The sequence below is a fragment of the Serpula lacrymans genome, assembly GCF_000218685.1.
Source record: "Serpula lacrymans var. lacrymans S7.9 unplaced genomic scaffold SERLAscaffold_12, whole genome shotgun sequence".
NCBI lineage: Eukaryota > Fungi > Basidiomycota > Agaricomycetes > Boletales > Serpulaceae > Serpula > Serpula lacrymans.
Window position 1 is genome coordinate 1,275,478 of NW_006763301.1, and position 25,233 is coordinate 1,300,710.

The 25,233-nt window shown below is 45.4% G+C and overlaps 6 protein-coding genes across 6 annotated transcripts; 5 read left to right on the forward strand and 1 right to left on the reverse strand.

The window, feature by feature from the left end:
* Positions 1-8,498: 8,498 nt before the first annotated feature.
* On the forward strand, positions 8,499-9,640 carry SERLADRAFT_476405 (uncharacterized protein; the record flags this gene model as incomplete). The annotated part of the gene is made up of 2 exons (XM_007322245.1): positions 8,499-8,741; positions 8,796-9,640. The coding sequence occupies 2 exons, from the start codon at positions 8,527-8,529 to the stop codon at positions 9,220-9,222; spliced, it is 642 nt and encodes a 213-aa protein (XP_007322307.1).
* A 247-nt stretch (positions 9,641-9,887) lies between these two features.
* Positions 9,888-12,663, forward strand: SERLADRAFT_441703 (uncharacterized protein; the record flags this gene model as incomplete). Its single annotated transcript, XM_007322246.1, has 6 exons — positions 9,888-10,891; positions 10,951-11,337; positions 11,397-11,785; positions 11,846-12,023; positions 12,084-12,159; positions 12,217-12,663. 6 exons carry the CDS (start codon positions 9,888-9,890, stop codon positions 12,661-12,663), a joined length of 2,481 nt encoding a protein of 826 aa, XP_007322308.1.
* Positions 12,664-12,992: 329 nt separating this feature from the next.
* SERLADRAFT_476411 (uncharacterized protein) lies at positions 12,993-14,202 on the forward strand (the record flags this gene model as incomplete). Its single annotated transcript, XM_007322247.1, has 8 exons — positions 12,993-13,150; positions 13,237-13,343; positions 13,399-13,461; positions 13,532-13,577; positions 13,634-13,745; positions 13,801-13,843; positions 13,900-13,976; positions 14,041-14,202. 7 exons carry the CDS (start codon positions 13,125-13,127, stop codon positions 13,953-13,955), a joined length of 453 nt encoding a protein of 150 aa, XP_007322309.1.
* Positions 14,203-14,262: 60 nt separating this feature from the next.
* SERLADRAFT_476413 (uncharacterized protein) lies at positions 14,263-14,923 on the forward strand (the record flags this gene model as incomplete). Its single annotated transcript, XM_007322248.1, has 3 exons — positions 14,263-14,434; positions 14,514-14,790; positions 14,843-14,923. The coding sequence occupies 2 exons, from the start codon at positions 14,275-14,277 to the stop codon at positions 14,741-14,743; spliced, it is 390 nt and encodes a 129-aa protein (XP_007322310.1).
* A 10-nt stretch (positions 14,924-14,933) lies between these two features.
* Positions 14,934-16,582, reverse strand: SERLADRAFT_476415 (uncharacterized protein; the record flags this gene model as incomplete). The annotated part of the gene is made up of 8 exons (XM_007322249.1): positions 14,934-15,304; positions 15,361-15,444; positions 15,503-15,601; positions 15,666-15,808; positions 15,866-16,066; positions 16,122-16,175; positions 16,228-16,329; positions 16,380-16,582. The coding sequence occupies 8 exons, from the start codon at positions 16,504-16,506 to the stop codon at positions 15,005-15,007; spliced, it is 1,110 nt and encodes a 369-aa protein (XP_007322311.1).
* Positions 16,583-18,202: 1,620 nt separating this feature from the next.
* SERLADRAFT_452470 (uncharacterized protein) lies at positions 18,203-20,698 on the forward strand (the record flags this gene model as incomplete). The annotated part of the gene is made up of 9 exons (XM_007322250.1): positions 18,203-18,261; positions 18,321-18,510; positions 18,572-18,638; positions 18,692-18,797; positions 18,857-19,006; positions 19,061-19,254; positions 19,306-19,453; positions 19,508-19,569; positions 19,630-20,698. The coding sequence occupies 8 exons, from the start codon at positions 18,343-18,345 to the stop codon at positions 19,821-19,823; spliced, it is 1,089 nt and encodes a 362-aa protein (XP_007322312.1).
* Positions 20,699-25,233: the final 4,535 nt, after the last annotated feature.

Consider the following 25,233-nt stretch of genomic DNA (forward strand, 5'->3'; position numbering starts at 1 on the left):
TGTATAAAACATTGTGACTGTAATATTTATGATACTACCGCTGCACCAGCATCTCCTTTGGAGTGTGGCCCCGGCAAAACAATCACTAGGGTGCTTGATTCTGGTAAAAATAAAATAGAAAAACATGTAACTTTTGATTCTTCTTCGCTGGAGCCACCCTTTCCCAAAATCCCAAGGCGTGTGTTAATGCACACGTATTTATTCCAAAAAGAGATCTGTTTAGATGTTGGTGTGGAAAACCTTGCCCGGGGCATAGTACACCCAACCAGCGCACTGCTTAATTCAGGCGCTAATGGAATCTTCATAGATCAGGTCTGGGCGGAGCAAATTGGACTCCCCCTTGTAAAATTAGATGTATCTATTCCCGTCTATAACGTTGACGATACGCTTAATGCAGGTGGCTGCATCACGCACAAATGTTCTTTTGTGGTCAAATACCAAGGGCACAGAGAACGAGTCACCGCCGAAGCTACCCAACTAGGGAAGATTAATTTAATCTTAGGCTGGACCTGGCTATTTAAACACAATCCTGAGATCGACTGGCAGACAGGGGTTGTCACATTGTCACGTTGCCCTCAGGAGTGTGTAAACTTGGGTAAACCAAATCATGTCCGTCACAATGAGCGTCTTGAGAAGATAAACGCTGGTCACGTTTATGAGCTCAGATCTTTAGAAAAGATCAACGATGATGATGATGAGGTAAAACCTGAAGAAGAAATCAAGAGGCTGGTACCTCCCGAGTACCATGACTTCTGGAAAGTCTTTTCTAAACATAAATCAGAGCGCTTCCCAGAGGCTAAGCCTTGGGACCATGCTATAGACTTGAAGGACACCTTCAAACCGAGAAAAGGATGCATGATATCACTCTCTGCTCCAGAAAGAGATGAGGTATCAAGTTTCATAGACGAACAGCTTAGGAAGGGTTACATCAGACCTTCCAAAAGCCCTATGATGTCCCCGGTGTTCTTCATTCCTAAAAAGGATGGTAAGAAGCGTATAATTATGGACTATCGTTACGTGAATGAGCACACGGTCAAAAATGCGTATCCGCTGCCTTTAATCAGTCAGTTAGTAGACAAATTGGCTGGTGCCAAGATTTTGACAAAGATGGATCTTAGATGGGGGTACAATAATGTACGAATCAAAGAAGCAGATGCTTGGAAGGCCGCGTTCACGTGCCACCGAGGATCCTTTGAACCCCTTGTTATGTTCTTTGGGTTGACCAATTCACCGGCAACCTTCCAGAGCATGATGAACGAGATCTTTGCGCATATGGAAAACTGTGTCGTCATTTACATTGACAATTTATTAATATTTACAAAGTCGGACGATGAGGCTGAACACAAAAGGATCGTGCAAGAAGTCCTTCGACACTTACAGGAACGAGACCTATTCGTTAAACCCGAAAAATGTAATTTTAAAGTGAAGGAAGTAGACTTTCTTGGTATGATCATAGGCCAGAACGGAATCAGGCTGGATCCTGAGAAAGTTTAAGCTATCTTGGATTGGCCAGAACCTACTCGCGTCAAAGGAGTTAGGGCCTTCCTTGGCTTAGGCAATTTCTACCAAAGGTTTATCAAAAACTTCGCAAAAATCACGAGACTGTTGAACAATCTCACTAAAAAGGACATTGTATGGCACTGGGGCGCCAAAGAACAAGAAGCTTTTGACAAGCTTAAACAGGTGTTTACAACGGCGCCCATATTAGCGTTTCCAGAATTAGACAAAGAGTTCCGGCTAGAAACCGACTCTTCTGATTTACTGGGGCTGTTTTATCAATTAAATGCCCTGACGATCTTTGGAGGCCTTGTGCCTATTTATCGCATAGTTTGTCGCCTACAGAGCACAACTATCAAATTTACAACAAAGAGATGCTGGCCATCATTAGAGCCTTAGAGCACTGGCGGCACTACTTAGAAGGTGCTAGACACCAATTTGAAATTTGGACCGATCATAAGAATCTGGAGTACTTTATGACGGCCCGAGACTTGAACCGAAGACAGGCCCACTACGCGGTATACTTGTCAAGGTTTAATTATAAATTAATTCATAAGCCTGGAAGCTCTATGGGGAAAGCGGACACTTTGTCCAGAAGAGAGGATCATGCCAACGGCATTGAAGATGATAACAAAGGTGTTACCCTGATAGACCAATCAAGGGTTGCCAATGTTAGAATTGGGCAGGATTCCGATCTTCTAGAAGTCTTCAAGGAAGACCTCTCCTCAGAAGAGAAGGCGCGCCTTGACGGCAATGAAAACTATTTATGGGAAGATGGGCTCTTCCATTTTAAAGACAAAATCTATGTGCCTGAGTCCACAAGGATCAAGGCAATAGACAGACATCACAACACTCCAGTGGCTGGGCACCCTGGGTGGCAACGAACAATGGAGTTGATCTCCAGAAACTATATGTGGCCTGGCATGGTCAAAGACATACAGGAATACACAAAATCCTGTCTGAGATGTGCCATAGCTAAGAATTCTCACCAACCGCCGGCCGGTAAACTTATGCCGAATCCGATACCAGCTGGTCCCTGGCAGGATATATCGGTGGACTTCACAACGGATCTGCCCAAGTCAAATGGGTATGATTCAGTAATGGTGGTAGTGGATCGCTTCTCCAAAGAAGTGGTATTCATACCCACCAATAAAACCATTACCGCCGCGGGTACGGCAGATTTATTTAAAGATTTTGTATGGTCTATCCATGGGTTACCAGAAACGGTTATCTCCGATAAAGGACCTCAATTCGCTAGCGAATTTACGAAAGATTTATGCCGGATGCTGGGCATCAAACCTAAGTTATCAACGGTGTTCCATTTGCAGACTGATGGACAAACGGAGAGACTCAACCAGGAGTTGAAACAATATCTCCGGATATTTATTAATGACAGGCAGATGGATTGGGCCAAGTGGCTAAAGATAGCCCAGTTCTCTTATAATATTAAACAGTCGTCAGCTATGGGAAAGGCACCATTTGAGGTTACTAGATTGTACCTCCCCAGAATGGGTGTAGAACCTGGCAAAAGCAAGAATGAGGCTGCTGGGAAAATGGCAAAAGACATGAAGTCTGTCTTAGACGAAACGCGCAAGGCGCTATTCAAAACTGCAGAGCAGATGAAAGACAGGGCAGAGCGTAGACGCTCCAAAGCCCCTGACTACAAGGTCGGCGACCTGGTCTGGTTAGATACTGACCACTTAAAGTTAAAAGATCGGCAGTCTAGAAAACTGACCGAAAAATAGATTGGCCCTTACCGGATTAAGGAAGTCAAACCCAACGCAGTGGAGCTGGAACTCCCAAAACGAATGAGGGTAGTACCCACGGTCAACATTAGCCGTGTAAAACCCTACAAAGGGCCGCTGCCGGGACAGCGTGTAGACCAGCCCGGACCGGTTGTAGTCACCCAGGAAGGTGAAGAAGAGTTCGAAGTCGAACGAGTAGTGGATGCACGCTTGAAGCGAAAGGGCTATGGAGACGAGGACAGAACATGGGAACCAGAAGCCCATCTGGACAATTCCCGCGACACTGTTCACAAATTTTATTCTAAGAACCCCTCAGCTCCTAGGAAGCTTAGAGGCATGGATTCAAAACTTTTTAATTCCCTTTTTCAACTTATGCCCAAAAATTTAACTACCACCTCCGGTATTTGGTCTCGCCTGGAAGTCGAACCTTAGAAGGGGGGTAGTGTTACGATAACACAATTTTCGGACCTTTCCTTCTTTTTCATTCTCTGCTTTAACCTTGTACACTTTAGCTTTCACACAGGGTACCATGCGGCATTTCCCCTTTTTGTCCAAACTCCTCTTTCTGGCACCGCGTTGCCTTTCTTCTTATTTTAGTCACAACTCTCTCACACAGTGGAGCTGGCCATGCGGGCTAGGCCCCATAACATCATCAGCCACTGTCTCTATCAAACTGTATAGTACACATGTACAAACAAACCTGTAGTAGCATATATACCCCAATAGATCCAGGAGACTCCTCAGCGAGTCCTCCTGTTGTATACCAACAAACTCTCTGCAGCTCAAGGGGTAACCACTCCCTCATCAACTTCTCTATAGTGTGTTCTTGTGTGCGCCAGAGTAACTAACTCTTGGTTGTTACAGCCAGTGGCAATGCAAAAAATTGCCAAAATGCAAAATGCTGAATGGAAAGCAAAGGTAGGTGCAACTTGATTGTCTAATAGAGGTGGGTGCTGATCAGCCACAAGCACAAAAATATTTGCTTTGTTACTAGCATCTGTTCATGCTACCAAACAACTTTGGTGCATGATAACACAGCCAAACTTTTCCACACTATGAAGGCCCCTAGTGGGGGATCTTTGGCTCCCCCAGAGAATCCCCCATTTGATGCTGCACTTGGACTTCTTACCCGTATCCAGAGTGCTGATCTCAACTTGCCTGGCATATCCGACAACAACAATGTCTCATGGGGATATTATCAGTATGCGTCCAGTGGAATCACTATTATAACCACCCTTAAAGCCTGGGCTGATATCAGGACCATCTAACCTAACCTCAGATATACTGCAGCCACAACCAAAACTTGCAAAGTGTGACAACACCAACAAGACACAGTCTTGGGGCACTGGAGCACAATGAAAACAACACTCAGAAGAAGAGGAAGAGGTGGGAGTGGTTACCCATTTGGTAGGAACAAGTTAGTTGTTGGTAGACCACAGGAGGACTCGCTGAGTCCTTCCCCATGTATTGCTCCTGTATATATACTAAAATACATGAGGTACTGTACAGTTGTAAATAAAGTTTAAAGTCCGATGTTTAGCATGTAACCAGTCACATAGTGAGCCTAGACACTGGTCATGTGACTATGAAAAGTCGAAAATGTAAAGTAAAGTAAATGGTCACATGACTGGTCATGTGACTTGGAAAAATAAAAGTAAAAGTATGAAAAAAGTGAAGTGTAAGTAGGTACTGGTACGTCAATTGTAACACAAAGTAGCCAGGCAGGTTTATTTCCAATGCAACATCACAACAATGTTGTATCTCAGCAATGCCTACCTTCAAACAACTGGGGAACACTTTTGGAAACTCTGGAAGCAAGCAAAGGGGTATGTTTTATTTTCTATCATTTTTTCAAACCTTGGATGGCTAATACTTTACAGAATCCTCCTCAAGGTGCTCAAGTTTGCAGGCTAACAATCCCTCACTGCCAGCAGGAACCCCCAGCCAATAGCACTGTTGAAACATAGCAAGCTCCGGTGTCTCCAGATGCAACTGGTGAAACAAACACCTTTTGCAAACAATTACAGGTCAGTTTGTCCTCCTACTGATAAGAAATTACAGCTAATTTTTTTTTTTAGATGCTTGCCTGAAATGAATTGAAGAAATAGATCAGAGCACACAACTTGCCAAGTGCTGCACCAAAGAAGCTCAAAGGAGGTGATTTTTGTCCCTTGCTTGATTTTCTTTTTTTCACTCACTTATTTCACACAGAGTTTTTTTGACCATATTTGCACTTCAGGCAAGGGGAATATCCCTTCAAAAGAGGACATTGATGAAATAATTGAAAAGGTATGTTCCTCCCAACATCAATATATATTTATTGAATCTCATTTCTTTTCTTTCAGCGCAAGTCAAAGTCTTGCAAAGGCGTGAAAGGATGAATAAGCTGGGGGCTGTTTTTTTTTGTTGTGCTGTAATCTTGCCATCCTGCAGAATATATGTTGCTGTTGCTGTTTTTTTTTTTGAAAATGCCATGTTATGTGTTGGTTGACTATGGTCTGACTATAAAGTGACTATTGCTTGACTAATACTGACTTCAAGCTGACTATCAGATGACCATTACTCAACTACAACTTGACTTTCAACTGACTATAGTTTGACTATTACCTGACTACTCCCTGACTACTCCCTAACCAGATTACAACTTTAAGCTGACTATTACCTGACTTTTAGTCTAACTTTTGTATGACTTGCACTTGACTTGACTCTCATTTGACTATTCTACGAGGTAGGCACCAATACACACTGGTATAAGCTGACTTTGCAATCAAGAGTCAGGTGACAGTCAAATCTGACTACTGTCTAACTAAATGCTTTTACTGAGCTTCAGGTATGAATCATATCTAGTGTGGTGAAACCGATTTTTCCGACATTCGTTGATGGGCGGTACCTTCGTTCTTCTCCCCTCGTCTGAGCCGGAAACAAAGACTCGATTTCGCTTGAGCCGGTTTTCACTGGATCTTATTAGCACTGTTCACCACTAGAACTGAACGAAAACTTGACAGGCGGATAGTGACGTTGTCACAACTATTGCTTCGAGAACTAGCAAGGTTCAGCGGTCATGAAAACTATCGAGTTGCTGCATCGGCTAGCGCGGATTCTAGAGTTTTACGGTATCCTGGTAACATTTCAATCCGCCAAAGAAGAACAAGAGCAAATCACAGGAACTACTTATAGCTTGATACCAACCCGATAGATTAGAGTGAATGAGTTCTGAGTGATCTAACACTGTTCTAAATCCCAGTGCAAATGCTGCCTTAGTCAAATTTGATGCTATGGCTTTCCATCTGCAACAAGAGAGGTCATAAACTCATGTCGTACGAAGAGATGGCGGCTTACAGTAATTTCTCCTCCTCTGTAACTTCCCCTTTTCTTCTTGTTCTTTTCTTTCCTAAAGCCTGCACCACGTGTAACAATGAGGTCCTTGTGAGCACGTTCTCCATAATCGTTAGATATTCCACCCTAATACGACATATTTCATTTGCATTCATATCAATAGCATTAAACATATATCAAATAAGCTAACCTTGGCTTCATACCGGTTATCGAATTTGAAGTCGGAGACGAGCGTATCTACCTTGATTCTCGAAAATCTCTCATTTGCCTTCCTGGGTTGTTTTCCATTTATCTTCCCTTTGGTAACAGGTGGGACTTGCTCTTCACGGGCTAACGACACGACAGCTGTAGCTACAGCAGCGCCACCGATGTTAGTGCGGCGTTTTTTCGTTACTTTAACTTCATCTCTTTGCACGACGGTAGCCTTTTCACTGCTAGATGATTCTGCAGAACTTGAAGAAGAACCCGCCCTGTTCCCAGACTTTGTTACCATATTTTTCGACGCTTTACTCCCGCTGATCTTCTCTTCATCGTCACTGCTGTCTTCACCACTAGAGCTTGAACTAGACGAGTCTGAGGTGGAGGCCTTGTTGGACAGTTTTGGCTTTTTCTGCACACTGTCGTCGTCGCTATCATCTTCTGAGCTGGAGTCAGAGGACTCTGAACTGGAACCCTCCGTCTTTGGTGCTTTCGGATCCTTGGTCTTCTCATCGCCGCTATCATCTTCCGAGCTAGAACCAGACGATTCCGAACTCGAACTCTTTGTCTCCACTGTCTTCGGTTCTGCCTTCACCCCCTCGTCATCGTCATCATCACTGTCTTCACTAGAGCTTGAAGACTCCGAACTAGAACTACCTTTTGCGACTGGCTTCAATTTTGACTTGGCCTTACTTTTCGTCTTCCTGGTGACTTCTTCCTCGCCTTTCATGAGAATGAACTCCAAATACATAATCACTAGTCAAGGAGGACATACCAGAGGTGAGCGTAACACTTGTATCTGCTTCTGGTGTGGCTTTCCTTTCGATGTAGTAAGTTTACTTGCTTGTGGTGCAACATTCTTACTCTTTGGTTTGGTTTTGACCGTATTCGTGTCATTTTCACTCGAAACATCATCGCTCGAGCCATCGTTGTCCGACTCTGAGAGTAGCTGGGTGAGATAATTAGCGTGGAAGCGTGAACATTTAAGCAAACCTGAGTCAGAGCTAGTTAAGCGTACTTTAGAAAGAGAAAATAGCTTATCCATAGAGTTAGAGCATACCTTGAGCCAGAATCAGACGATTCTTTTGCATCCGGTCAGTTTACAGCTTCCACATTAGAAATATGCAGGCCACCAACCTGAGGAACTCGAACTAGATTCATCTTTCTCGTCGTCTGATACAGCTGTATGGAATAAGGGTCATGAAGTGAATGTGAAAATGCGTCACAACGCACAATCAGACGAATCAGCCCTTATAAAAATTGTTTAGTCCCAGCAACGCGTGTAGCATGGTCGGAGATCAGGTACTCACGGATCCATAGTAAAGACTCTCCACTCTTCGATGATCTGATCCAGTTGTGGCCCAGTCACCTCAATATCATCTCTAATGATGACAACATCTTTGACAGCCTTTTTTAAAGCGTCAGCGGCCTTGGTATGTGACTGTTTCTTCAGAAACGAGTGAATCAAAGTATACGTCGCTGAAGATCGTCAGGAGTGAGTGTCGTGTAAAGCATGGCGACTGTGATTTGCTATAGTACCTGCAAGATGACTATCCATTATATCTAGAACCCTACAGCAAGTATTTCTATGATGAGGCGTCCGCGAAAACTGAGTGAGACATGCACCAGCAAAGAATAAAGAAAGTGACAGCCAATCCGAATCGAATCCCGCCAAATTTCTTCCCCAAATATGGCCAACATTGACAAACAAGCCGTAAACGTGAGCCGATACTTGGGCAATACCACTACAATGAACAAGTCAATCAAAGGTCTTACGCCATCCGAGGCTCGCTTTGACGGCTCAGCACTACGAATCGCCATCGTTCACGCCAGATGGAACAAGGAAGTAATCGATGCTCTCGTTTCAGGCGCGGTGGCTAAACTGAAGGAGCGTGGAGTCAAAGAGAGCAATATTGTTGTGCAGTCTGTTCCGGGGAGCTTTGAACTACCCCTGGCATGCTCGAAGTATGTTCATATGTTACACTGATCCAATCAATACATGATGTCCATTTTATGCAGAGTAATTGCAGGATCACACGTACAAGCAGGCGCAACTGCTGGGGACTTGCTAGGCCTGACGTTCGGAGGCTCCACATCATCTCTTTCCAAACCTGCTGAAGTACAGTCACCACCTGCAACTGTCGTGACTATGCCGAATACACCTTTCGACGCTGTTATAGCCATCGGTGTGCTGATCAAGGGTTCTACCATGCACTTTGAGTACATTTGTGACAGCGTCTCACATGCTCTCATGAAAGTCCAACTGGACACTGGTGTTCCCGTCATATTTGGTGTTTTGACCGCGCTGAACGACGACCAGGCGTTGGAAAGGGCTGGCTTAGGTAGAGGGCAAGACAAGGGACATAACCATGGAGAGGACTGGGGACTTGCAGCCGTTGAGATGGGAACGCGTAGTAAACAATGGGCAGAAGGTAAATTCCTGTAAACGTGATTGGATGGAAAATATTGGGCTAGTGGTGTACGATATCCCTTTTCTGTTGTAGCACGAACTTCCCAAAAAGCAAACCTGTATCTTACTGATGGATAGTAAGATGGTTGACTGAGCTTACTAGGGTGTCGCTCATAATATTAGCAAGAGCACAAACATTTGCTGGAGGTATTCGCCAAACCGTAGATATAAAAAGCATCGCGCTTACCAGCACTCGAAGGGTCTGCCAGTGAGTTTGTGCAAGACCAGGGCAAGGATGCTAAGACCTAGCGCTTTCAGCTTACCGACCAGCCCCGTATTGTACATGTTGCACCGTAAGGTTGCAGAGCTGGGTGCACAGACATATACCGATGTTGGTTCCGCCGCGAGCATATACTTTGGATGAAAGAGTGCTAGTTTGCATCAGATGCTGGCTACAGTGCAAAAGCTAAAAAGCATCGACTTGGGTGACCTGGTGCGCCCCTATTTCCAAAGCGGAGTTTGTATATCACATCCATTTGTGGTATAGGGTCCCACGGGGTACGCGTTTTTTGAAGGGAGCATTTATGACTACAACCAACGTAGTAGGCCAATTATAGGCAGGTTTGCTTACCCTCTCTCTTTTTCATTTCCACATAGTAGCGAGTTCGAACTCATCGCTGCAAACGACGAGCTCGTCGACAATGGCCAAGTCATTCGCACAATACGCATCGCAGTTCTTAACGCATCAGTCAAATCTAGAGTCAAGTCTGTCCTCTTCGCAGCCTCTCTTCTTTTCGTTCACAACCGATGAAGGGTCTCGTTTAGGGAACAATCATGACAGCGACCTCGATGACCTCGACGACCCACATCTGCGAGCCAGTTATGCTAGCAGGACATCCAGGCGGGATGGTCATGATGACTATAGGAGCCGTGTCGACGAGGGAGACGACGACGATCCTTACTTGCGCCTTGACGAGGACGACCTCCAACCAGGAGCCTCTCGTTATGCCTCTCAGTCGATTCCCTTGATATCGTCGGAATACAGCCATCCAGGGTCACCAGAGTATCCAAAGGGTTGGCTAGCTCATCAGGCGTCTCCTCTCCCGCACTCTCGCACCCCTTCACCTGCACCGTCCTCGTCTTCACTAGATTCCCATCGTCTTGCAACTGATATATTTAAGCCGACCCACAACAACAACGCTGTACATCCTCAGGCATCGCCGCCTCCTCCGCCTCCTCCTCTAGCTCGCGAGCCGATATCGTTATCTCTCACGGAATCTTTATTGCCTAGGGATGGCACAAGTCGTCCTGTCGACGTATTTTCTTTGCCCGATCCTCGCTACGTTCCTCGTGGACGACGGAGATACAATGATTCTGTCTGGACAGCCCTGTGGTGCACAGGAGTCTCGTTATGCGTCTCCTTTTCAGTGCTGCTCTTGTTCCTGACGCAGAAACCTGCTCGGTCGCCAGTCAATTTCCCGTACACTACTATGCTACATACTGTTCCCATGATAACTATCATCACATTTTTGAGTGCCATCGCAGCATACACACACATACTGCTCCTTCGCATTTTTGTCCGACCCGTTATGGTTGTGACATCCGTCTTTATACCTGCAACGCTATTCATATCTGCAGTCTGGGCTTTTGTTGGTAGCTTCATGTGGGAAACTGGTCAAGAACCGACGTGGGGAGAAACGGTTGGGTGCGTGTTGATTTATGTAATTTTCTGTCAAGTACTCGCTGAATTATTTCTCTAATTAGTCTGCGGCTCTTTTCGCTCGTGCCTCTCATCCTTTCTATCATCACTGCTCGTCGTCTGATTGATTTACCGCGAGACATCCATACTACTTCTTCCATCCTCGACCTGACAACCAGACTTCTGCTATCCAACCCTTTCCTTCTCGCCTTATCTCCGGCAATTCTTTTGGTCACTCTCGTGGCTTCCATTCCCTTTTTGACGCTTGTCTTCCGCTTATTATTAATTGGGTATCTGCAATCTACAAGTGGAGGATTGGAATGGCATGTCAAGGGATGGGCCCATTGGGCTATCTTCGGAGCGATATCGATTTGGTTGTGGAGCTGGGGTGTAGCAAGAGGAACACTCAGAACAACGTGCGCAGGTGTCATTGGCGCATGGTACTTTGCCGAGTAAGCCTTCTGTTTTGCAATGTTAATTGTGGTCTATCCATAAGCTCATTTATCATCAGTCTTGACCTCCCGCCCCCATTACCATCTGACACCCGTACCATTCATGCAGCTTTAACTCGATCCACCCAACCTTCTCTTGGGAGTATCATCCTTGCTGCACTAATTCTTACCGGCATCCGCATTCTTGCCCTCCTCACAGTTGTACTGCGCCTCTTACCATCTTATCTCCCTCTCGCACTTCGTCCTTGGCTCCAGCCTTTGACTGTAGGAGCAGGTTTTGCGGTAGGTTGGCTTGAGGGCGTGACTAGTTCTTTGAGCAAATATGCGTTGGTGTATACGGGTCTTACGGGAGACGCTTTCTTTCCGAGTGCAAGAAGAGCACGTGCATTGACTGCCGCGGTCGAGTCGAGGTCTGCGGGAAGCTACCGACGTAAATTCAAGACGGAGCGTAAGTGGATTTTCCCTGAATCGCGATATATTATAGCTAACCAAGATTCTCCTGAATTAGCACCATTGACAATGCTTACCTATTCTCCGTTGACTCTCACATTCCCATTTGCGCTGATGACGTACCTGTTCGTTGCACACACGCTTTCTGCACCTGATCAAGCTCTTGGCGCAGCTTTGCTTGCGGGCGGGGTTACCGCCCTCGTTGGATTATTCTGTGTCGGTCTCGTTAAGGATACGTAAGTTCCTCGATCGTTAAACAAAAACAATATGTATCTAACAGTTTACATGCATATTAGTGCTGATACGTTGTACGTGTGCTACTGCATTGACAAAGATCTTGGCGAGAAACATAGAGACGAAGTATTCAGCGCTGTAGGCTACTTTATATGTCCCCGTGAAGGCCACAGATACTGATTTTTTTTTTGTAAGTTTGAATATGATTTGCGACCGCAGAACCCTCCGCAGCCCCAGTCTACTCGACTCGGGCCATCTTCGCCTTCAACGCCACCAAAGCAGCAATACAAGCAGCACACTCCTCGGCATCTTTCACCACAACCCAACGTGCCCTTAATCCACACTTCGCCCACACCCCTTCCTTCACGTTCCACTCAGCCACAACCCCCAGTGCAGGTTGTTCCGTCTTCTGTTCAAACCACGGTGCCTGAATCAGATATTGACCCGTTCGAACAGGAGCCCATCGATTTTCCTATATCGATGCCTGGGCCAGCTTCACAACCCGCAGTTGGTGCGAGCAGCAAACGGGATGTGGTACCGTATACCTTGTCCCCAGAGCCTCGGCGCAGAGATGAGGATAGCGATGATGCTGATGAAGACGGAGACGAGTCCCAGATTTTCCCCGGTTCAGGCTTGTTTTAAGCATGTTGTTTTATATATATCATGATGGAGTTGGTTTGTCACAAACCTTTTCCCCTACTGCGCATGGGTTATTTGCATAATTGCTTTTTGGGCAGAGTAGTTAGAAAGCTCACTTTACGAACTGTATATTTATAACCTCCTCGATTTTATGTATCTACAGTATTTTTTGACCAAGTGAACGACCATGTCGTATCAACTCGGTCGATTGCAAAGTATGTTTGAACTTTGAAGCTTGAAGACCAGCCTGAGTTGGCTGTGTACAATATACACCGCGGGAAATGCGTTTCGATGGTTGCAAGTTGGCAATATTATAAATATATCAACCCATCATAGTATGTGTGATGTCAACTTGTCCAGCAATCTCAGGTTGTCGTCCCAAAACTATATCTCTTATTGGGTTGTTCACACAGGAAGATTTTCTTCACCACTTAAAATTCAACTTGAAGCTGTAACTGGTTAGAATGACTTCCATCGTGCTTCCTCAGGGGTAAGGACAATACCATGACTTACCTGTCTCTTTTGCTCGTCTTTTGCTATCTCATCTAACACTTCGCTTTCTCGTTTCATGTGTAGGTTTGGCATGGTCGGCCTAGCAGTCTTATCCACAACATGGGTACTTACATGGCAAACCACCCTAGTGAACAAATATCGTAAACGATCAGGAATCGAGTATCCTCAATGTGAGCATCGTTTATTCGTTCTTGGTTGATGATTACCCAATATTTGTTTTCTTAGTATATGCAGAGAGGGCGCAAGTAGAGGCATCACAAGATGCGCTTTTGTTTAATTGCATGCAACGTGAGTATAATCCTCTGCCCTATCATTGCCAACACTGAATAAACACTGACGGACTTCGTGAATGCACCAGGCGCTCATGCCAACACACTCGAAGTCATTCCAATCATAGCCATCACGTGAGTAGATGTCTTGTATAGTTGCTGGATTCCTTTGCGAATACCCAAATTTGAAGGACCTTGGTGGCTGGAGTGAAGCATCCTTACTTAGCTGCCACTGGATGTGGTCTGTGGGTTTTATCTCGCATTCCCTATACCTTAGGATATACCACAGGTGATCCTATCAAGGTGCTCACTTATCTGCTATGCTTGCCTTTGAACCTCACTCCAGCTCTTCTTGTAGCGTACCCGTCGCGGTGGTATCGTAGGGCCAGTAATGATGGGGTGTATGTTATCATTCATAATTATGGGTTAATCCATGCTCACAGTAATTCTTGCCAAGGTCTTCTCGTCGGGTCTGCATATACTGCACTCGATCTCGTCGGATTCAGTGTATGAGAATAGGAATAGCCGTACAATGTAGGTTGGACATTGTTTGTTTTGCGACCACTACTGATAAGCTGAATGTTTCACGCATGTCAAGTCGAACCAGTGGCATCATTTTGATGAGGATATTTGTGCTGGAAAGAATATCATTGATAAAAATTGTCTTTAAATGTCACTTAGAGATAGTTTATAGGGTGGTCACACAAAATGTATAAGGTCTCGTCGTTGTGCTGCATTCATGACATCTCGTTTATAACAAGTTAATCGTGAGTAGTATAAGTAGTACTGTAAGGTAACAAAACCAGCGAATAGATCTGTCACGTCACGCGTCATGTCTTTCATTCGCTCGTTTTCGCGGTCACCGCTGAGGTGCTCTTTTTCCCCGTCTTTTGCTCGCTCCTTTGCAGCAAAGGCAGCACCAACGGCGACGGATAGTCCAAAAGGGAGCTCGAAAGATGAACCAGCGTCGAGCTCTCTGGTAGAAGGCGAAAGTAAGTCGCTTTTTTTTTGGTAGCATTGAGAATTTTATTCATGTTTTCGTTTGTTCTATGTTTCAATTGGTTTTCACAGCTACTCTGTCCTCATGTCCAGCAAACACAGTCCTCACTGGCCTGAACTATCTCAAAGGTCAGCCACCAGTTATCGCACTTCCCGACGAGGAATATCCTTCCTGGTTATGGACGCTGCTAAATCCGAAAGACCTCGCCGATGACGGTCCTGGTGGAAAAGCAGAGAAGCGGCGACTAAGGAAAGAGAACAGGCAACGTATAAAAGACCAAAACTTCATGAAAACTCAATGATGGATGTCGGATATATTTCGTTGTCACTATATAATGGTAATACAATGGTGTGTTGAACTACTCAGATATACTGGTGCCACTGAACAGATAATTCTCAAGGTCCATCTCAGACTTATTTATATTCATTAGGTTTGTGTCAGGTGATAATGACGCGGATAGATCGATGTAGAGAGCTTTTCCAATTTATCTTAACTGCTTTCACCTATTGATGGAATTACCAGTGATAACGATGCCAGGAAAGGCTTTTACACTTGCAGAACGTTAATCAGATTCATATTCACCTGACCCAACTATATCCTGTCGGATAGCTTCCACGCTTCCATAGGGAACTTTATCTTTTATCCACCTCCCGAGTAGCCAATCAATTCTACATAAACCGGATGCAGTAGCAGACGCAAGCCAGGGTGCACCGCCCAATCCATTTGCGCTATTCCAAGCAACGCGATGAATACCAACCTCGGGTGGCCATACGCCTGTGCTGCCTGTTGCTACGCCATCTTCGTCTTTTCTAGCCTGCGTGTTGTCTTTCAGTTTCGTGTTTGTCGGCTTCTCTTGGGATTCCTGTGAGCTTGACGTCATTATTCACCACCAATATGAAACTACGCAGAAGTAATAACCTGAGGTAGAAAATGCTCCAGCATGCGAAATTCGCCAGTATTGCGACTATAGTCCAATTGGAATATCTTGTGCACGAAAAAGGGCTTAAAAGAGATATAAACATTTTGCCAGTTGTTCCATAGGTTCTTGAGTACTCACGACACCTCCCCTCCTTGTGGCTCTTAAGGTATTTGTTGTTAAACACGCACCATCTGCAGAGCCAACTGCGAGTTGTGGGTGATAATCGGATCCACTGACGCTCTATAGTATACCAGTCAGTACTCAGTATGACGGTGACCAATGCACCACAAAATATAACTCGCACCCAAACGGGTCCATTAGGCTCAAGTAACACATGTCCTCTGCCAAGCATAGTAGGCGAAACAGAATACGCCTTGACAGAGTTGTCGTGGTCGATCATGATCGGTCCTCCGGCGTATGGTGAGTATGTCACGCTGTTGATGACATCTGAACTCTCCAATATGTGATTTGATCGTAGTGGTAATACATATGAGAAAGTCGCACCTCTAGTACGGTTCATCACGTTCCCTTGCGGCTCTCGAATATCTGTTAGACATTCCACCCCGTCGTATCCACCACTTGCTATGACAGTCGGGTCTTCCGTGGTCATCGGGGTCCCCGATCCTGATACAGGAGGTATACGTATCCAAGCCAGAGCACGAAACGCCGACTGATGAACCGTTAATAAATGAGTAGGAAAAATATCTAAACGGAATTTATTAGTTGATGATCTTTAGCAACAGCGTACAACCAAGCATACTGGGGCCATCTCCAGTATCTAACGCTTGCCGTATATTGTAAACAGCAAGATTTCCTGGGATAAGAATGAATTACAATACGCGTAGATATGCAGCAAAGGTACAGACCATTCGTGCATCCAACTGCGATCACTTCACTGTTTGCCCAGTCGAGTGTCCAGCAGGATGTATCTTCCAGCTCAATCCGTAAAAGAGGTTCTGGCAACCTTACTAGTGACATCGTTGAATGTCGTGATCACCAGTGGACATAATTGACTGACCAAAGACAGGCTGAGAATGATTGTGATTTTGAGGCGTAACATCCACTGGATCTGGCACAGCATAGATTGATAAGGAACCGTCTTCAAAGGTACCAGCGAGGATGCCAAGTTTCCGAAGGCGTTTCATGCGTTGGTCGGCGTTATTGACCTGAGATAAATGTTATTAGCCTTTTGCTTACGTCGTTCCGTTAGAACAAACATCGTCATGGGAAGGCAAAGGACACCACTTGATCTCCTGTGCGGGTCCACTGTCAAGGCAAAGAACCATTTCGCACTTCATTTCGCCCGGATCATTTTCAGAAAGTGACTGTCCCTTCGCTTTACTTTCGCTCTCACTAACTTGAGTAGGTCGTAAAGCCCATATTTGAATACAAGCAAGGGCAGGGCGTTGTATTTTGGCGCCAATGATAGGTGAATGGGAGCGGGAGGGAAAGGGAGCTACTGCAAGATACTGTTTATAGCATCTATCTGTTACACAAGTCAAGTTACACATGCGCCGTTAGAAAAAATATTACTGACGAGATCGGAAGTCTGGATGGGTAGGGCACCAGTCTAAACCCCATACTGGTGCCCCTGCGTTGAAGACATGAGATTTACTCTCTGGAAAGAATGCGGCTGATGTCAAGAGTTTCAATCATCATATAACAACGATTGAAGAAAATAGTCATACACATTTTATGGCTATCAAACATATTGGTCTCGACACGGGACTGTTTATCGACAGGTCCAAGAAAACAATGTAAAGGTGGGGGTGGTTGAAAGTTCCCCTCCTCCGTCATGACCGTATCTGTTGGTAAATGTGGACTAGCCTTCCTGCGTTTATTTGTTCGGTGAATTGTACATCGCTTTCAAGAAGTAAATAGAGCACAAACTCGCTATCAAGAATCTCCCATCCCTCTTTCACGCACACATGTTGATATACCCTCGGTCTACGGTTTCTCTCTGACTGCGTCTCACCCTCAACATCAGCAGCTTCTTTGAAGCTAGACCTATCCTCCATCAAGTCCCACAGGGGTCCAGCACCAACATTATATCCCCATGCCTTGCTCAGCCGTTCCGTCACAGTAGTGTTAGACGTGAAATTGTTCGTCGCAACAATCTTTGTAGGTCCAAAAAGGGGAGGAAGGCTCTCAAGGCGTTCAACTTTTGTGTTTGGGAAATATACAGGGACAGCCCTGTGACGGTGGTGGATACTTGGCGTCGGTAATGCGTACATTTTGGATCCAAATGGTTTGAGTAACGGCCCGGGTGTAGTCATTTGAGTGGACATAGTACTCATATTGTTCTGGGTTTTCGACATGGAAGACTTTGATTTCGTTCTGTGGATGTTTTTTTCCTTTGTAATGTTTGGTGGTGTGCAATCGCGAGTCCTGGCTAGTACAGGTGAAGAATTCGAAATCGCGACGGGCACGTTTCCTTCCCCCAGCACGTGCTCGCTGCGTCCGCCAGCGATGGCATGAAAACCTTCTTGAGGACCATCTGGTATATTTTCTTCGTCTGGAGCGAAGTCCCCGCCGCTGTCGTCGTCTTCGGATGGAATAGCCGATGGTCCAGCTTGAGCACCATCGTCGTCGTACCCAGCGGCCAGGGTGGCATAGTTTGGGCGCGATTTACGACGACGTAATTCTCGAGCCATTTCTTTTGATTTGCAGTAAAGCCAGGCAAATTATGATAGGTGTCGGCTACAAGGGAGAGTGGTGTGCTTGAGCACCGCCGGAAGCGATCGAAAATTGCCAACTCTTATTATAATCTTATCTGATAATCGGGCTTGACTTACGAGTCTTCTTGCAAACTTCCTGGGCCACTAGCATCAGCTTTTGTTTGCCCGTCGTCTAAAGTAGAGAAGGCATCATATTGGTTCGTAAGTGATTACTCTCATCCTGCAAGTGGGTTCATCTTTTATCCCTCGGCCCGTTCTTAACGTATATATATCATGTATAGAAACCTCGGAATAGATACAACCATGTCGTTGAAGATACCCCAGTCAACCAAAACTATAGTCTTGAAGAAATCCCCAGAGGGAAGGTCGCCTGTATATCACGACGCTGTTCTCGAAGAACGTCCAATCCCTGCTTTGAAGCCTGAAGAAGTACTCGTGAAGATAGGGGCAGTGTCGTTTAATCGCCGAGAAGTCTGTACCCCAATCCACATCACAACGACTAAATCAATTAATATGTGTTTTCTACGCATAGCTTTGGATAAGATTAGGCCAGTATCCGGGTATCACATTTGGGAGCGTACTAGGCGCTGATGGAGCTGGTTTGCGCACTACTATGATTTGATTGGAAGACTCCTTGACCTTTTCGTTGTAGGGACTGTCATCGCATCTGGAAGGCCGGATGATCACCTAATCCTGAAACGTGTCTTCCTTGTTCCCATGCGCGGATGGGATACTGATCCAGAAGCACCAGAATCAGAGTGAGCATATCTCAACATGGCATCACACCTGAGCCTTGATATACTACGTCACACATCAGTTTCGGAATTATTGGAGGTGGCAGCAACCCTCCCATTGGCACATTTTCCGACTATGTCGTAGTTGAGCGAAATCAGGTAGTTCAATCCCCTGACCACCTGGATGACGTGACGCTTTCAGCTTGGCCATTAGGCGGTCTCACTGCTTGGCGGTGAGTCGGTTATGTCACTTTTGTTTCCGTCCAGCTCACCATAGCTTGTTTTAGAGCGGCAATCGTCAACGCGGAGGCTTCTAGAGGACAGAATATTCTGATCACAGGCATAGGAGGAGGCGTAGCCCTTCTCGCCATGCAATTGTCTCTCGCAAAAGGTGCCAACGTATATGTGACGAGTGGCAGCGAGGATAAGATCCGAAAAGCCGTATCTTTAGGAGCTAAAGCTGGAGTCAACTATAAGTCGAGTAAATTGTGTCCTCCTGTTGTTATTTTGCGGGGCTGAATATGACCTAAAGAAGATTGGGCAATTCAACTGTCGAACATTATCAAGGAGGGTAATGGCACAGGAAAGATTGATGCCATCGTTGATTCCGGGGGAGGCGATATCATGGGGCAGGCAAGCAAAGTGCTCAAAGCAGGAGGGAAAGTAGTCTGCTACGGAATGTGAGTGCTTAGTCCTTTCTTGTTTTTATTCATATGATTGAGGGTGACACACAGGACCGCAAATCCAAAGATCACGTTTACGATGCGTGAAGTCTTAAAAAACCAGCGGCTAATTGGTGAGTAAATTTTTATCGATGATAGCTTTGTAAGCTGACTTTTGGCCATAATGTTATTAGGATCGACTATGGGGTCTCACAAAGACCTTCTTGACGCGACCAAGTTTATGGCGGAGCATCGTATCACTCCCATAGTTTCACAGGTTGTGAACGGCTTAGCAGCTACAGAAGAAGGCTTTGATATCATGAAACGCGGCGATCAATTTGGCAAGATCGTTATCAAACTGGAGAACACAGAAAGGGCATATTTGTAACAAAAATATGCCTCGCACTTCCGATGAGTTAGGTCGAGCTGAGTCAGTATCAGGTCTGTAGTCATTGGGTGCAGTCATCCGTTTTCATTGAATTTTCTCGTCATGTTTCAAAGTCTACACTCGCCTGCTCTTTAAACCTGTGTACCGGATAAATGTAGTCTTTAGATGTCGAATCCAATATCCCATATTGCTACAAGCTGAAAGCCTAGCTTGCCACATTATGTAGGAAAGGTTCCAAGGGTAAAAAGCGTTTGCTTTTGTTTCCCCTTTCCTTTCCTTCCCTTTCCAGACGAAATGTCCCCTACAGCCCCATCACCAGTTGCGATAGACTCTTCCTGTACAGCAGATACACCATTATTCCCTGGTTTCCAAGCGGAGGTGATAGTAGTCGTGTCACCAAGGATATTCCTCAGAGATTGATTCCCACTGACAGACGGCTTAACACGCGTCGAAGTCGAGGTAGGCAGTTCGGGGAAAGCGTTTTTTGACAACGACGGAGGTGCACGCGCAGCGGCAGCCTTATGAACAGTGACCGCAGGAGCTGGTACAGACGAAGGTGCGCGCACTCCCGAGGAGTTACTCGCGGACCATGGCGTGTTGCGCTGCCCTTGACGGAATCCAACCCCAACAGAGGGGTTCATTTGTAGCGCTGGGAATCGGTCTGGTGGGCGTGGGGCTGGAGCAGGAGATGGTGCCAAGCCGTGAGAGGAGGTTGAGGATCCGGCTGCTTGAGCTACGCGGTCCCAGACTTGTCTAGATGATTGGTTAGATGACCGGGATGTTGTGGCATGTTTTGCATTCAGAACACGACCACCTGTGATTCCTGCATACTGGGAACCCACAGCAGTTGGAACCAAGTCGGGGAACTGCCTACGTTGCTAGAAGAACGAGAGTGAATAGATATTATGCCTCCAACAAGAAATTATACCAACTTCAATCTTGAATCCGTTCCACGAACTGAGTAAAGCCGTCTTTTTCTCTTCTTCGTCAAGGAGATCAACGATGCCGTTCACGATACTGGCAGTATCGTCGAGATTATTATCCAAGACGTTCCAGATTGTAGATATTAAATCACGTGCACTAGATTCTGATAAGCGATATCCACGCACAGCGGCTTTGACAGCTGGTGTAGCAGTGATAGGATTGGGGGCCAACGATCGCAAACGTGCCATAAATGCAGCGTGCCGCCTAAAGCAAAAAAAATTTATTAGGACTTGTAAGATCATTTAGCTAGATCACGCACTGAGCAACCATTGGGTCGACTTCATCATCTGGGGGAGAGGGAGTAGCACGGTGGCTTGGACCGGATGAAGTATTCGGACATCCATCGGCAGTACCCTCTACTGTCAGGTGGCCACCAAAAGCTTCCCTGCGCCTTCCATTTGCCCTTGGTTGGGCCACAGCTAGGCCACTACCTTGAGGAGGTTCGCGCTCGCGCTCACGATCACGATCACGACGTCCGCGCCTTCCACTTCCACCTACGTCCTCGAATTCGAACTCTGCTTGTATTCTCATTGCATCTTTCTTATCACGAGCTGTCATATCGGCACCATGTACTTCGACCATGTGGGCTTTGAGATCCATTGCAGAACCAAATACGACGAATTTTTGAGCAAGGCATTGGGGCTGATTGCACGCGAAGTGTGCATTTGTGAAATGTCTTTCCTGAGAAGAAGGTTAAATGCTAACACTATCGTAAACGGTGGATAGCTCACCAGACTATCGTAGTTCTGAAAGCTAGATGAGAAATATTAGCTACTGAGAGCCGACACGAAGTGTTAAAAGTAACGCTAACTATTGATCTCGAACTTCGTTTCTTTTACATACGAAACACTCTTCATGCCTCTCCCGCATGTGTGCATAGAGTTCGTCTTCACTAAAGAAGCATTCCCGGCAAAATTCACACAGCGGATGGGTACCTCCATCTATCTGTTCCTTGGGCATTTGTTTGTGCGATCGATGAGGCATTGAAGGTAGATGAAGAGGAAGGACATTTGGCAAATATAGTGCATGTTCGTGAGCAAAGACCTTCTTGAAGCGTATACACAAGTCGCTGATAAGAATGTCATTTGCGGAAAGAATTTATAGAACAAGTAGACCATACCAGATTACTTTTCCATGTAGAGCACGGACATGCAACTTGAGGTCACCCCAGCCTGTCCCAGTGTAATCGCAATCGGGATCAGGGCAGTTGAAACGGAGCAAAATAAGGGTCTCCGCCATCATGTCTTCAGTTTCAAAAAATATAGATAATTTTGAGTCCTTGTGAGGAATGGACTCTGGTGTATATGACGAAAATAGGGCATCTGGAGATACAGTAAAAATGGCATTAGGTTGAGGTTCCTTGAGAATAATTTATCTAAATTCAGTCATTGAGAACGTGAGTGGGCCATGTCACACCTTGCAAAATGTACAGTCGAGTTTCTTGTACAGTGCTCGAAGTCGCAAAGCGCAGACATGGCAAGTACGATGATTGCACGCTGACACAGAGTAATATTTGACAGGTTCAGCACAAATCCAACAAACCGCAACATCATCAACTGGTGCGAGCGCTGTGGAGACGTTAGAAGCGGCCTTGCTTTTTTGTTCAGGTGTATCCTTGTCGCTCTCTGGCATTTTGGGAGCTAGATTGCGAGAATCTACAGCTCTATTTCCCTGTGGTGCTGCGTTCCGTGGACTTCCTCGATATCCACCTCGCCCTCGACTCCCTCTTTTCCCCCGTTGCCCGGCCGAGCGAGGTTGCGGTTGCGAGATTGCTTCAGAGGACATTTGTAGGATAAGTAACAGAAGGATTTGCAGATATAGGAGAAACGGAACTTGTGACGGACTGGCGCTAACCCTAACCCGAATGGACCAGCTCTAATGATATACACCACGGAAGCGTGGCAGTCCTACACGGCAGGAAGAAAATCCGTAGTCTCCCTTGCTGACCTAATTCAATATATTGATGATAGTCGATCAATATCTTGTAAATAAGGTCTGCTTCAAAATAACAGTGGCGTGCAGAGTGTCCGTCAAGTGATCACATACAGACATTGAACTCACCGGCCATATTTCTTTGAGATGTTGGCCGCATTCTGTTCATGGTTTTCTTGAGCAGCACAGATATCATGGGTGAGTGATTTAAACCACTGCCTCTGTTTGGTTTTCTGGGCCACAGTCAGTTTTGGCCGGATACACTTTGGCTGTGTGAGAGTCATTTCTATAACGCTGCAAGTTTTTCTAGACAAGTCAGCCTTAAGTATGGAGCTAGGATTTATGTGCCGGAAATCTGGCTGCTTGGCATGTCAGAATATTCCATGTACCTAGTGTAACAACCAAGAGTTAGTTACTCTGGAGCACAACTCAGACAAGCAAAAGAGTAATGAGTGGGAGTGGTTACCCCTTAGGTATGACCAAGTTAGTTGTGGGTAAACAACAGGAGGACTCGCTGAGGAGTCTCCTGGATCTATTGGGTATTTATACTACTACAGGGTGTTTGTACTTATGTACTGTACAGTTGATGAAAGCAGTGGCTGATGATGTCAGAGGGCGCAGCCCATGTGACCAGCTCTACTGTGTGAGAGATTTGTAGCTAAAATAAGAAAAAGGCAGTGTAGCACAAAAAGATGGAGTTTGAACAAAAATGGAAAGTGCCACATGGCACAGTGTGTGAAAACTACAAAAGAAAGTTGGGGAGGAGAATGAAAATCAAAGGTCCAAAAATTGTGTATCGTAACACCTAGATACATAATATGGAGCATGTAGTAATACAAGTATAGTTTCTACAACAAAAATTAGTCATGAAACACTGAGTCACTGAGTGGAACAATGGAACGGGTGACTTACACATATCTGTGCTTGATGTAGTAGTAGATCCATCTGGTTCTCATTAACCGTTCTTGGCAAAGTCCAACTCAGTAGTGGTTGTAGAGCAATGTAAGGTGATCTCAGCCGACTGGGGGGTAGCAGGAGTAGCGGTGACCACTCCACTGACTATGACATCCGAGGTAGCAACACCAGGGTTGGGTTTTGCCAGGTCTAAGGTAGCCGGCAGATTGCTAGGCAGAGATTCAGGATTACCTGTTCAAATATGTATTAGCGAGTTGAAAGAAAGGCCCTGGATAAGACGGCACTCACCGTTTAAGTTATGCTGCAGATCAACTGAATTAAACAAATGGGCAAACCTATGCTGCCGCAATAATGGTAACGAGTAGTTTTGAAATGCATCTTGCAGGGCATGAACTATACCAAGGTGAGTTGCATTATTGATAACGGGACGCAAAGTTGCAGCAAAAGTTGTAACTGATGGCAAAGTACACTGTATTCCATGAGATCCGTCAAACTTGAAGTTAGCCTGGAGTAAGACAGAAAACAAGTCATGCTGTTTGATAAAAGTGAGATTCACAAACAATCTAGTATAATGATGATTATAATAATGTACCGTTGGCTCTGGACGGTCTTGCACAGCCAAATCAAGCCATGAGAGGCGATCAACTGGGGTTGGGAGATTATTACACGGCATAAGCTGGGTACTAGCAAAATAGACTTGTTCACAGGAGTGAGGTTGACTGTTGTAAATGAGAACTGACACAAATTGTGCTGCAACAGTGTGTTGTTATAATGGCTCAGGTTTGCCTTATGTTCAACGTACTGCAAGTCTGATGTTCTAACGCTCTAGGTGAGCTCTATTGTCCTATATAAAGTGTCAAGCAAACTCAAATCAACATATATTCAACACTACTTTAATACATTATGATATGCCCCGAATGTAGTCTTCCAGTCTGACAGCCTTGTTATTTAACTCATCTTCAATAAGTGTTAAGTCCAAATCATCATTCTCATTATGATTGCTCCCCGCTGACATATCACCCAGCATGCTATAAATTTGTCCAGTATATCCTTCAAGCTTGTAAATGCAATGTAGCTGGTTATGATGGACATTGTTGATCTTATGTGTTGTTTGGCATATAACAAGTAAAGCTCGGCAGCAAGGAGAGGGCTGTTGACTTTTGTCGCATTGTAGGACTCAAATAATGTCCTGTCCTTGTTATCTATCCACATGTGTAGCCTTTGTACCTCAATATTGAGTTGTAGAACTTCTTCCTTTGCACGTTGAATCTTGAAGAACTTTATGGCTACTTGCTGGTTTGCTGAGACTGTCCAAGGCTTGGCGAGAATATTGTGCCTCGGATATTTCAATAGCATGAACTCACCGAGCATAGCATAGCTAACTATTTCTGAATACTCCAGGACAGGCCGTGGAGGATTTTGCTTTGGTGCCATCTAATTATATTCTTGAAGTGCAGTTTGAATAGCTCCTGAACGCTTTGCCAGGGCCCTAGAGATTTGTTTCCACATTTTATACCCTATGGATAACCAATTAGGAGTGTATCAGTTACTTAAACATAAAACACACCAGTTCCAGATA